This window comes from Pterocles gutturalis, unplaced genomic scaffold, assembly GCF_000699245.1.
Source record: "Pterocles gutturalis isolate BGI_N339 unplaced genomic scaffold, ASM69924v1 scaffold19559, whole genome shotgun sequence".
Taxonomy (NCBI): Eukaryota; Metazoa; Chordata; class Aves; order Pterocliformes; family Pteroclidae; genus Pterocles; species Pterocles gutturalis.
In genome coordinates this window covers 16210-29244 of record NW_010131163.1, presented here as the reverse complement: position 1 = coordinate 29244, position 13035 = coordinate 16210, and the positions used below count along the sequence as shown (strand labels likewise).

General features: G+C 39.5%; 1 protein-coding gene across 2 annotated transcripts in view; it reads right to left on the bottom strand.

Annotated features, from left to right (window-relative positions):
- Positions 1-4459, bottom strand: part of RALGPS2 (Ral GEF with PH domain and SH3 binding motif 2) — a 94006-nt gene extending 89547 nt beyond the window's left edge. Inside the window, exons 1-2 of one of the 2 annotated variants that reach the window (XM_010080517.1) lie at positions 4326-4459; positions 845-952 (exon numbers count right to left, since the gene is read on the bottom strand). In XM_010080517.1, coding sequence (XP_010078819.1) covers positions 845-952; positions 4326-4382 — 165 coding nt within the window. In that variant the 5' untranslated portion in view covers positions 4383-4459. The remainder of the gene's footprint in view (positions 1-844; positions 953-4325) is intronic. The other variant, XM_010080518.1, reaches the window with a different exon arrangement.
- Between the last annotated feature and the right edge of the window lie 8576 nt (positions 4460-13035).

The window sequence follows — 13035 nt, the reverse complement described above, 5'->3', positions numbered from 1 at the left end:
TAAAACTGAAAGGATAGCCAGCCCCAAAAATATCTTCCCATGAAAAGTAGGTGATGTGTTGTTCATGACAACAGAACAAGGAAGAGGCCCAAACCACATGACTTGAACCTCAGTCAGGAATAAATCCCATTAACTCTCCAAGAATAATTTAATGTGTAAGTACCACTTCATAATCCAGGTGCTTTAAATTTTCAGTGTGCTTATTAAAATCAATTTAGCCATTAATAATTAACTGCAATAGTTATTAACTATTTAAAAATAGAACAAACTTAATGGGCATATTTTGTGATACATACTACCACATATCGATAATCTCTCCAGGACAATTCATCATGAATCTTATCAGCTGAATTATAAATGCAGTTAAGAGCTATAGCTTGTTAGCAATCTTTCTAGTAACATACCTGAATAACTTAGAGGGACCATCTGTCATCTTAAGCTCTACAAGTAGAGTAAAAAAAAAATTTAAAAGATCCCCCTATGTTTTGGTTAAACGAAAGAATTGACAGAGTTAAAAATTAACACACCTCCAGAAAAAACAAGTACAGACCAAGTACATTCTTGAAACTAAAATATGTATGTCAGAATTAAGCTGCATCATAGAGATGTAAGAATCTTTTGTCTATGTTGCACGTAAGAGTGCAAAAAATGTCTAGATTGCATAGCCAAAAGATCACTTAACATTAGTCAGAATATAGACAATGAAGGACTATAGTGCAGGATCCATTTCTGAAACTCATGGACAATGGAAGTTAGGCAAAAATCATACAGAAACGGACAAGCAAAGAAAAAGTTGACAAGAAGATTCACACACCAAATAACAAAAATTACTTGAACTGCTTACCGCATATTCTTCTGGTGTAACCTTTAGAACATCAAATACCACTGCATCAAAGCTTTTCTTCAGTTCAGCTGAACCTTTGTCACTCAAGGACTCAGAGCTGCTACTCTTCTGCAGAAACAAACAAAAACACTGACGATATTTTGGTTCTCTCCTCCCTTTTTTTTTTTTTTTTTTTTTACACTCCCAGAAGCAAAATTTCTGTTCAAACTTCACTGTTCACAGAATTTTTTCTATTTTTCAATGGATTTCAAAGGTATTCCTCAAAACACAAGAGATAAATTTAAACACATAATTAAATCACAATTTTGTAGACAGGAAAGTTAATAATAACAACAATAATAATAACAATACAGTCACACTGAATTTCAAACAGAAAAAAATATACCACTATGGTGAGGAAAAAGGCAGGGTCTGCCCCAAAGCAATAGTTAACAAAGAACAGTGCCAATCTCTTCATGTTTCTCTTAGGAGCATTAAAACTGTATAACTAAAAATTACACTGTGAGCCACAGATGTGTTCCAGTTGAAGGTACTTGGTGTAAATAATTTCACTTTAGGGTTTTTTTTACATGCTAATAATTCCCATTTGCAAAAAATACTAGATCCTAGAATATTATTCTATGAATCTTTATCTACAACATAAAGATTTAGCTTCCCCACAAAACACAAACATGGTTCAAAAACTTAACACTTATTGGTTTCATACACTGGTTTTGTATGTTTCACACGAAATCAATACATCTATGTTACGAGTAATCACTTCCTCCCGTATATAGATGCAAACCTAGACTCTATTCAGTCACTATATGAAAGAAGGTTTTTTTCGCAATGTGAGATGTCACATTCAGGTATACACGTCACATCTGAACCCCAGGCATTCTTGCTTCAGAAATATGCATACAGCATGCAATCACTTTGCTGCCCCATAGTCTCCTCTGAAGACCCGAAAGACTATGCACATTTCTTGCTTCTTAGTTTCTCCTCACTTTCAGAAGCCTGGCATAAAGCAAACCCTCGACTAAAAAGGAAGAAATAGGATGAGACACATGGACAAAACCATCATGAAGGACCACAGTTACTACAGTTGATAACTGTATCAAATTTAACTCTTCTGCAGCAAACACCATGCTTGCCTCAAGTACAGTACAGCACCTACATGGTCCAGCAATAGGAGAGCCTTGAAGTGCTAACAGAGCTCCCACAACAGTTTTGCTAATCCCTTGTTTGGAGACATTTGAGAGAAAGAAAACTAGTATTGGTGCACCGAGCTCATTCTCGCCATTGCTGGGAGCTTCAGCTCAACTGTGGCAAAACACACTGAGCACAACCAAGACCCATCTGTCTTATGTGGGAGACTGATTTATCCTTAAGCACTCTATTCTAACCACCACCACAGGGGGATACCTCCTGGAAACCTGAAGGGATTAGACTTGGGCTCACACAATGAAGGCACTTTCTGAGAGTCCTTCTAATTTCACTGCTCATGTTGGAAGTTTAAGACCATGGATATGTGTCAGATACAGAACATGCACATGAATAAGCACTTAGATCACTTCTGGTGGAAGCCAAATTTCAGCACTGTTACGCTGTACTTTCAGTAACACCTGCATCATGTCTGCTGATGCCAAGGCAGGAGGGAAGATAGCACAGAGTCACTGATCCTGGTAAATAGTTCTACTGTTCTAATGTCTTCTGAAAACCTAACAAGGCAGTATTTTAGTGCAACACTATATATTTTGACTTTGGCTTCCCACCCACAGAAACAGTTACAAGTCCTTCCTCCTCCCCATTAGTCAAGATAGGAAAAAAAACCACCACACCCCCCCTTGCTGAAAGCAGATTCATGTAACTTTGCCAAAATATATTTTACTCAATTTTATCAGACATCATGTAAATATTCAAGACTATCTTAATGAGTAAAAAGAGAGCTTTCCTCTAAGAAAGCTTCTTCGTTGCATGCCAACAAATGGTCAGTGATGCATAATACAATGATAAGGGAAGTACAAGAATCTGTATAAAAACAAACAATGGTCTTGGAGACCAGTGCCAGCTTTCTTTTTATTTGTGAAATTGTGCTAGAGATTATTTGATTTGTTTTGATAACACAACATTCCAAGTTTCCTTTCACCTTGTTTGTGGTACTTTCCATTTCCATACCCAAGTGCACAGCACACATGCAGCTCTGCTATCAAAATATGTGTAAATATATAAATAAAACAAACAACTTTGATAAGGTCCAAAGATCCATTCAAGGAAGCAACTGTTTTCAGTACTTTGTGGCTCTCATCACTACTGACTTTGTAGGGTTCTTGAACAACTTGCCTTTTAAACTAAAGACAAATGAAGAATGAAAGAAAAAAAAATTGCAAACTGAAATCTACCACAGTAAAAACATTTTCAAACTGTGGAAAAAGCAATAAAAATAATATACATGAGCAATAAAGTTACAATCTACCCTGAGCAGAAAACTTCAGTTAGCACTGTACATCTGTACAAGCCAAAGTTTATATACAGTCACCCTAAAGAAGACAGACAAACAGGCCATCTGGAAAGATCACTCAATATACACCAAGGGCAGATTTTCAGTTCCCTTCATCCCAGCAGTACAAGGCACTAACAAAAAAAGCCAACAAAAACTTAAGGAGTGATTTATAACAGTTCTGGAAAAAAGAAACAAACCAAAACAAAAACCCCAACAGTGCTATTCTAGCTACTAAGAAAAAAATTATCGCAGCCGAAACAAGGACATGTTGCAAACCCTCCAATATTGCTAAGAATTTAGGACCCAGTCAAAACTCTCAATAGCTCCTCACATGATCCTAGCAAAAACAACTTTAAAAGTTCTGGTACCAACTTCACACCTGCCCTTCTTTCCCTTGACAAATGGAAAACTATTTTAACTTCAAAATAAGCAGCATCAGCATAAGAGGCCAATCTCCATTGCTTGCCTGATACACACTCATAATTCCTGAGCTGTTTACTTCTAGGGGCAGAACTTTGCTGGGCAGGAGGGGACTCATACCAACGCCTGAACATAGTCCAGGAAACAAGGGGAACAACCTTATTCCAGTGCTACTGTGTCAGACTGCCCCCCGACACACACACACATGCACGCAAGTACCTGTCAAAGAAGAGAACATTTCCCCCAGGCCTTGCCAGCCCAGCTTATTGCACTAAGCATCTACTACTGTTAAAACTTGAAAAGAAAAGCTGCTTTGTCTAGATGTGATGGAAGAGAACACAGGAAAGGCAGCTTTGGCTATGACAAGGCTGTAAATGCTAGCTCATGCTTCATTTTGGTATACAAAGGTCAGAGCTTTAAGTTTTTCACATCTAAACCGGGACATATGAAACCAACACACAAACCAAGAATCTGATGCACTAGACCTGTTAAAAGAAAAACCTAAATTTTGGTGCATTTTAAAAAAAATTGAGTACTAATAGTCTTAAGTATCCAATAATAGAGTTTTGTAATCCTTACCTCTGAAGCAGTAGCCGCAATATTAACATTGCTTGACTGTCCGTTCATTAGGTCCATACTGCCCACACCATTTATCTTCAGCCCTACATTTACAGCAGCAGGATCATCTCAAAGGCAACTGAATAACCATTCCTACAAAGGGGGAAAAATAATCAGAAACCATTTTATTCACATATTTTAAACAAGATTTAGTATTTAAAATCCATAACAAAAATAAAGTACTTCCAAAATGGCTCCACTACTTACAGGTCCAAACTTTAGATTCAAACACATATTCTAAAATTACCTACTTAAAAGTAATAGAATCGTTTAGGTCAGAAAAGACCTTTAAGATCATAAGGTCCCAACATTAACTTCGCACTGCCAACTCCACCAGTAAACCATGTCCCTAAGCACCACATCTACACATCTTTTAAATACCTCCAGGGATGGTGACTCAAGCACTTCCCCGGACAGCCTGTTCCAGTGCTTGGTAAAGGTTTCAGTGAAGAAATTTTTCCTAATATCCAACCTAAACCTCCCCTTGCGCAACTTGAGGCAACTTACTCTTGTTCTATGGCTTGTTACTTGGGAGAAGAGACCGACACCCACCTCATTACAGCCTCCTTTCAGGTAGCTGTAGAGAGTGATGAGGTCTTCCCCAAGCCTCCTTTTCTCTCCAGGCTAAACAACCCCAGTTCCCTCAGCTGCTCCTCATAAATCTTGTGCTCTAAACCCTTCACCAGCTTCCCTGCCCTTCTTTGGACACACTCCAGCACCTCAATGCCTTTTTCCAGTGAAAGGCCCAAAACTGAACACAATACTGGAGGTGCAGACTCATCAATGCCAAGTACAGGGGAACAATTGCTTCCCTAGTCCTGCTGGCCACACTATTTCTGATACAAGCCAGGATGCTGTTGGTCTCTTGGCCACCTGGGCACACTGTCAGCACATATTCAGATGGCTTTCAACCAACTATCCCAGGTCCTTTTCTGCCAGGCAGCTTTCCAGCCTGTCTTCCCCAAGCCTGTAGGGTTGCAGGGGGTTGTTGTGATCCAAGTGCAGAACCCGGCACTGAGCCTTGTTGAATCTCATACAGTTGATCTCAGCCCATCGATCCATTTGCAAACTTACTGAGGGTGCACTTGATCCCCTCGTCCAGATCATTGATAAAGGTCTTAAACAGAACTGGCCCAAACACTGTGCCCTGGGAAACACCTGTGACCAGTCACCACCTGAGTTTAACTCCATTCACCACCACCCTTTGGACCTGGCCATCTGGTCATTTTTTTACCAAGTGAAGTGTGCTCCTATCCAAGCCATGACCAGCCAGTTTCTCCAGGAGAATGCTGTGGGAAACGCTGTCAAAGGCTTTACTAAAGTTTAGGTAGACAACACACACAGCCTCTCCCTCATCCATTAAGTGGGTCACCCTGTCAGAGAAGGAGACCAGGTCAGTCAAGAAGGATCTGCCCTTCACAAACCCATGCTGACCGGGCCTGATCACCTGGTTGTCTGCTACATGCTGTGCGATAGCACTCATGATCTGCTCCATAACCGTCCCTGGCACCCAGGTCAGGCTGACAGGTCTCTAGGTCCCCAGAGCCTCTTTCCAGCCCTTCCTCTACATGGGCATCACATTTGCTAACTTCCAGTCAGCTGGGACCTATCTGGTTAGCCAGGACTGCTGATAAATCATGGGAAGTGGCTTGGTGAGCACTTCCAACAGCTCCCTCAGTAGCCTTGGGTGGATCCCATCTGATCCCAAAGACCTGTGTGTGTCTAAGTGGTGTAACGACACAAACAACTGAAGGTTCCACTGCAATCCATTACTTACTGGCAGTATAGACCTTCAGATCCTTTTCCATTATACTTTCTATAAACCAGGTATCAATATGTAAATATATGCATTAACCTCACTTAAAGTTAGGTCTGCAACATCAGTTCAAGTATGATCCTTTTCCTTTGATTGCCAACTTTAAAAAAGTATATTCCAGATGTTAACTCTACTAGATAACTTTTGTAAGAACTTACCCAATAATTTCCTGTCTTACATGCCTATTCACCAGGTTCAAGTGAAAATTACCACATTAAAAGCAATCTAAAAGCACAAATGGAATCTACACTTTTTTCCACAAACTACCTAAATTACTGTTTAGTAAAAAAAAAAAAAAAAAACCCAAACAACAACCCACACCACACTAAGAAAAACTCCACATACTAACTTTTAATGCATCCTTGCAAGAATACTTTTAGTTTTCATTTCTAGAGAGAAAAAGCTGTAAAAAAATGGAAACCTTTGGCATCCACTACAAAAACAGTAAGACTACCTAAATGTTACAGAGAGAAAAAAAATGTGTTTGGGCTTAAATTTTATGAGATGTTAGTGCCCTCTAGCGTGAAAACGATTATAAATCAGTTTTCATAGGTGTATGGTTATAACACGACTGTGTCCAAATTTGCTATTATTTATGAAATTCACTTTACGCAACAAACTCCAATATTCGAGTAACAAAATATCCTCAAAAAACCCAGTAAATTCAAAGTATCATGGTAGGAATGCAATACAGAAAGGAGGGCAAGTGAAAGGGAGCCACATCTCAACTTTCAGCCAAACACTATAGCTTCTAGGTATTTTGGGGTTATTAACAGTTTCCATCTAACCTATGCTGAGCTGTACTTCTGCACTTCATAATAGCCATCCACATTCTACCCTTTCATGTTTCGTTTAAAAAAAAAAAACCCTGATGGACTGTCTCATTCACAGGACAGAAGATGCTACATTTCACTTTAACATTATACTCCTAGCCCACATGTATAAATTAATGTTTTCTCCACTAAAAACACACTTAACCACACTTAGATTTTATCTGGTATTATACTAACAGACCATACAAAGCAGAAAAAAAAATACCTCATCTTTGGCTTGCGAGTGTCACTGCTGTAATGTCCTTTCCTATCTCAATTATCCTTCAGATTGTCTCATGTGGAATATTTCCAAGTGCTCAGCTCCCCAATGTCTCTTTCCTATAGTATTTTCTTTTACTGAACTGAAAAGCAAGGAAATAAAGCTCTAACTGATGCGTCATAATTTTCATTTATGTAGTGACAGTAGAGGACAGAGGTATCACATCTCCAAAACCAGTTTCATACTCTCCACGTGTTCAAAATGGTTCTCTTGTCCCAATGTAATCTTTTTTCTATGCTGAAAAAACTACCCTTTAAAAATGGGTACTTTTTTAACCACTGCATTTATAAGAAAAAAATGACATTTTGCACAATTTCATCATACTATATGGCCTATAATTGTATCATAGAAAGCCAATCTTAACTTAAAGGTTATATATTTAATCCTTGTCTCACATATACTTCAATTGCTCCCCTTCCCCACACTAACAGGGGGGCAATAAGGGGGAGAACTGGAGGAGAATTGTTTTTGACCAAGGAAAACTAAAAGCTGAAGTTTGGGGGGTTTTGTTTGGAGGGATTTGGATGGTGCTATTTAAAAGAAACTATGCATATCATAGAAGCCTATGGAGCTGCCTGAGCAGCCTCAGATAAACAAGTGAACTAATTCCTCTATAAGCAACAAGGTTAAAGCCCCATTTCCTAATAATTAGTCTAATACAACACATACACACCCAGACAGGCCCTAGCAACTTCCCCTTATTTCTTAATGCACAATCTCAAGCCTTACCTTTCGGCCCTTAACAGCTCCAGTTTGCTCCCTGTTTCCTGAGCTACTACGAGTTTTGTTTGCATCTGCCCACCCATTCTGAGTACCAGGCACTTCTTTCTGTGCTGTCCGAACACTGCACATGCTCATTCACTTAACAGCAGGGTAAATGGAATAGATTGAGCCTGGTAACTACGTGATAGTCCTTCTACCTTAAAGGACTGTACCTGAAGGGTACAGTGGTGGTGCACACTCATATAGGTTTTATTTTTCAACCCAGCTACCGACTGTGATAAGAATTGTGAGAACTCTGTGTCTTTGTTAGGTGTGGTTGAAACTGGCCACCATGTTGAGAGGAGAAACCCAGGAGAAACACAACCACTCCCGTAACAAATGAAAGTCACAAAAACAATTTTGGCCAGTATATCATTTAAGACAAATATTGAAAAAATCCTAACATTGAAATAATTAAATAATTTGCTTGCTATCTACCCTTCTGCTCAACATGAAAATAAGTAGTAAACAGCAATACCAGAGCAGCGAAGCTCTTCAGAACAACATAGCTGGATACACAGAATGACTGTCGTCACACCGCAACAGTGAGTCACACATTAGTTTTCACTGTGTACCCTGTATATCCAATTACAAAAACTGAATTACATTGAGTAATTTGAACTTTCAGTCTGTTTCTCCTCTTCAATTTAATAAATGCCTTTGTGCTCAGAAACGCATTACAAGTGGAATTGAAAGCGGTTTATACATAAAATACTTAAGTATGCATTTTTGCCAACCTGAAGCCTGGACACACTATGTGGTATCTTCCTACCTCTTCATGCCATGCATACTGTACAGTAAAAAGCAAACTAAAAATACTGATAAAAAGATTCATCATACCCAAAGAAGGAAACTGTCTAGACTAAGCAGAGTCTGTTGTCTTCAATGAATCCAAGTTTTTCTGCAAATTCACCCACAGCAGTATTTTGTGATCATTCCATTACAGTGATGGACCTATAAATCCTCCAAAATGCAAGGCAGCTCTGGAGATGAGCAAGGGCAACACGTGTCCATGAAGCTCAGAATAATTCAGGGTGTGACTGAGTACAGCTGTTGCAAAGAAGCTGACCCTATGTCAGTACAAAGGGGACCAGAGGGTGGCCTTTGTTTTCGATAAACAGCTATGTCAGTGGAGCAGGTCATCTGACTATATTACAGTTGAGTGAATCAACTAGTGGTTTAAATGTTTCTCCCCGAGTTCATTAAAAAAAGTGAACATTTCCCTGAGTCAGCTAGACGAGCACAGGGGGAGTGGGTACGCTGCTCAGCCCAATACAGAGCACAAAAACTCAACAACTAACAAAGGAATTTCAAAGACAGTAATAGGCTTGAGCTGACTTCAACCCTTGTATTCCTTGTTGGTGACACCCAACACCATGATGGTGAGCATATTCTAGAGACGAGCAATAGGGATCACACTGGTCTTGTGTTTGAACTGTACAGTGCAATTGCTATATTTTGTTAAGCTTAACTTGCATTTGTATTGTGATTTCAGTATATTTTGTATCACACTGATAAATCAGAAATTGTCTGTAACAGCAACTATCTTCAGATAAGTAAATTTAATATTAAACACTAGACCCTCCATGTGTGGAATATCTAAAAGAATCTGCTCAGAGAGTATTTGACTCTCATAAGCCTGAATCCCTTCCACAGAAAAATCAAGGGACATTCTTGTCTCAGCTTGAGTCCAACACTACCCCAAAACATACTGTACAAACAGCATTTTAAAAGATTACTCCAAAATTACATTAAAAACTTACGACTGACGACCAATATCCTCTTTGTTCTTATTCATAATGTCAGTACAAAATGTAATTTATTTTGATCACAGATACCCATGAAGAAAACAGAAGTGCCTTGCATAAATTATGATCAACTATGAATGCAAAGCCACTACCAAAGACTTCGGGGACCAAAGAATGGTAGGAACCAAAAAATCAGTTCCCCATACCATCAACCTGAGCTCCTGAGCTTGTGGGAACTCTCACTGGTATTTTGACAAACAGTACAGAAAAGCTATTTCTTTCTAAACAAGGAACAGGAGTGTATTGGGCTTCACTGAATCTTCCCTCCCCCACGCATAGCACAGCCTCGCTAGATTCAACTATTCCATACCAGGACCTCAAGACACTTCAGTGAAATCTTGGAGCCCCTGACTGAATGCTAATTCTGGATCTGAGCCCTTTGATTCTTAGAAGTGTATTTTTTCCAGCACCGCTTGGCACTCTCTAAATTAACATTGCTTCTAACTGCTGAACACAAGGTAGAAGGGTCAGGGAAACAGAAATTCAAGTTCTTCAAGCAACCGTCACATTTGCCTAATACGCACCAAGTCGAATCCTTCTGTCTCGAAGCACTCTGTGGAACCACTATCTTGGATGCCTCACTCTACCCTTTTATTCTGAACTTGTTAAATACAAAATGGGCCAATCAATCTATAGTTCCTTACCATACAGGGCTACAAGGATGAGCCTCTAGTACAGTTACTCATTCTGCACACTGTAACTCCCGCCCTACATGAAGAACATCCAGAAATGCTTATCGTTTCAGGTGTTGGGTTCCTACGCGCTTCACCCCCTCAGTGGTTTGAGGTAAAAATCTCTCTGCTAAAGAGTCGCAACAATGTCGCCAAAATAAAACCAACAATACTAAGAATACGGCAAGATTAAGATGCTGCCACTTGAATGCATCCTCCAGTTACTTCATCCTTAATCTTTATAAGGCATACAATTATGAAACAACTTTTAGTCCAGTTTTTTGGTTTTTGGGTTTCTTTAGATTAACAGAATACGGATTATGCTTCCCATATGATCACTACATAGACTCACTTAGGTAATGTGTCACACTTTCAGAAAGTAGGGACACAGGAAATTCTGCTGACTCAGCCCCCACCTGAGCATACCTCTCGCCGGTCTATATCAAGTTGGCACACGCAAGTTCTGGATGTTCTGCTGTACAGCGGTGCTGCATGACCCTAGCAGCACACAAGCTGCCACACACCCCAGTTAACTGTCTGGAAGTGGTTCAAGGCACCCCAGGGGCACGCAGGCACTACAAGTAAGGAAGACAAAGCGTGCCGGCACACAGGCACTACAGCCATCACCATATACAAGTATTCACACCACTTGCCACCAGGGCAAGGACTGATCACACAGTTCTTCCCTCCAGTTCGGTGCACATGCACCTCAGTATGCCTAGAAGACCAGTGTACATAAAAATAACTCATTTGCTGGGCTGTATGTTGTCTGTTCTGCAACAGTGAAGATTCAGGAAGCAGTACAAGGCTGCACTGTGAGAACAAGACTCACTACAGGTGCTGCACTGGGAAAGAATCCAGGATAGCTTGAGCAGACCACCAGACTTTTAGTGCTCCTGACATGGCCATCTCCTCTGCCCCAGAAGCCACTGTTCTTTATTAATTACTTCCCATTAAAACCCCTCAGAGTCCACAGGAGCTATGAATAGTAAAGCTAGAGACATGTCTGAAGATGGGAGAAAAGCTGATTGTCTAAAAGGCAAAAGCAGAGATAACCACTAAAAAAACCAAACCAAAACAAAACCACCCTATGCAACAAAACACATTACAAAAACCCCAACAACAAAAACCAAAATGCCCACCCCACATCAAAACAAAAAACACACACAAGCACCCCAAAATTAAGGAGAATTAGAGAAGGAATAGACAACAGGACATTGAATGTTAATCCAGCTACGAAAGAATATTTTGTCCAGTCAAACTGAATTGCACCTTCCAAACTATATTCTTCAGTTTTACACTCAAACCATTGAAATAAAAAGAACCAACAAGGTTACTGCACCGTAAGAATAAAGACAGTATGTACACAGCATTAAAAAAGAAAACTGAAAGCCATCTAAGCATATGCTTTAATTCAGTTTTCAGTAAGCCCGATATTATTAAGAGGTAATATAAGATAGCATGTTTCTAAATAAAAATAGAAACTTCCACAATAGATGAAATAAAAGCTCAAGCAACTTCAGATAACCCCATCCTCCTGCAGGAAATTTATCACTGAAGATAATCAAATCCCAGACCTAAAATTTCACATACTATGAAACCTCCAGTCAGACGCATGAATCTTGGCAAAGCATTTGATAAGCTGCCACTAGTGAAGACCGAGATAGAGACATTAGTAGAAGACATGCAGGGGGTTCACACATGACAAAAGCAGAGATGGAGGAGCATAACCTTAGTGTAGGAAGAGATTACTAACAGTTATTAAACACGCAACACCAATGCAAATATTAGAATGATAAAATATTTGGAAATACAGGAAAGCAACATAATACAGGACAAATAAAACTATCTGATGGACAGAAGAATGAAAAAATCCAAGTTAATCATTAAAGGATCATTTGGGTTGAACACTAAAATTTCTGCTATGAATTTCAGCACATCAGTTGGAAATGACTGCCACCAATGCTGTACACACGAAGTAGCCACATGAGATCAAGGTGTTTGCATTAGTTATGAACAAATACTACCTCCAAAACATTTCACAAGAGACCTTGATGCTGCACTCTATGCAGTTCTGGTCACCCGGCTTCCAAAAGATTTTTGAACAAAAGATATGCAGAGAAGAATTTCCAGGTTGACTGATAACGCCATTGCAGAAGTGGAAACCAGGAGACCTCAGCTTGCTTATGCTAACAAGCTGAAATCTGCATGCAGATACACTTGCCACATTTAAATATCAGGACAACAAACCAGGAATATGAATGAAATGAAAATTTATGCTAAAATCCTAATACTGCAATCAGGTTCTTGAACAGATTCTAGAAAAACCGTATCAAAAGCCAAAAACTGCTTCAGTTGATACTAGACTCCTTCCTGAAAGAAACCGTATCTCATGATGCCTGCACCAGGCAGTTCAGCTAACCCAGCAACACAGACTCCTTTTTTCACTGGTTTGATTAGTCCTGCTGCAAACTCAAAGCACTTCTATACTAATACAACGCAATCACTCAAAGTTAGGTCAC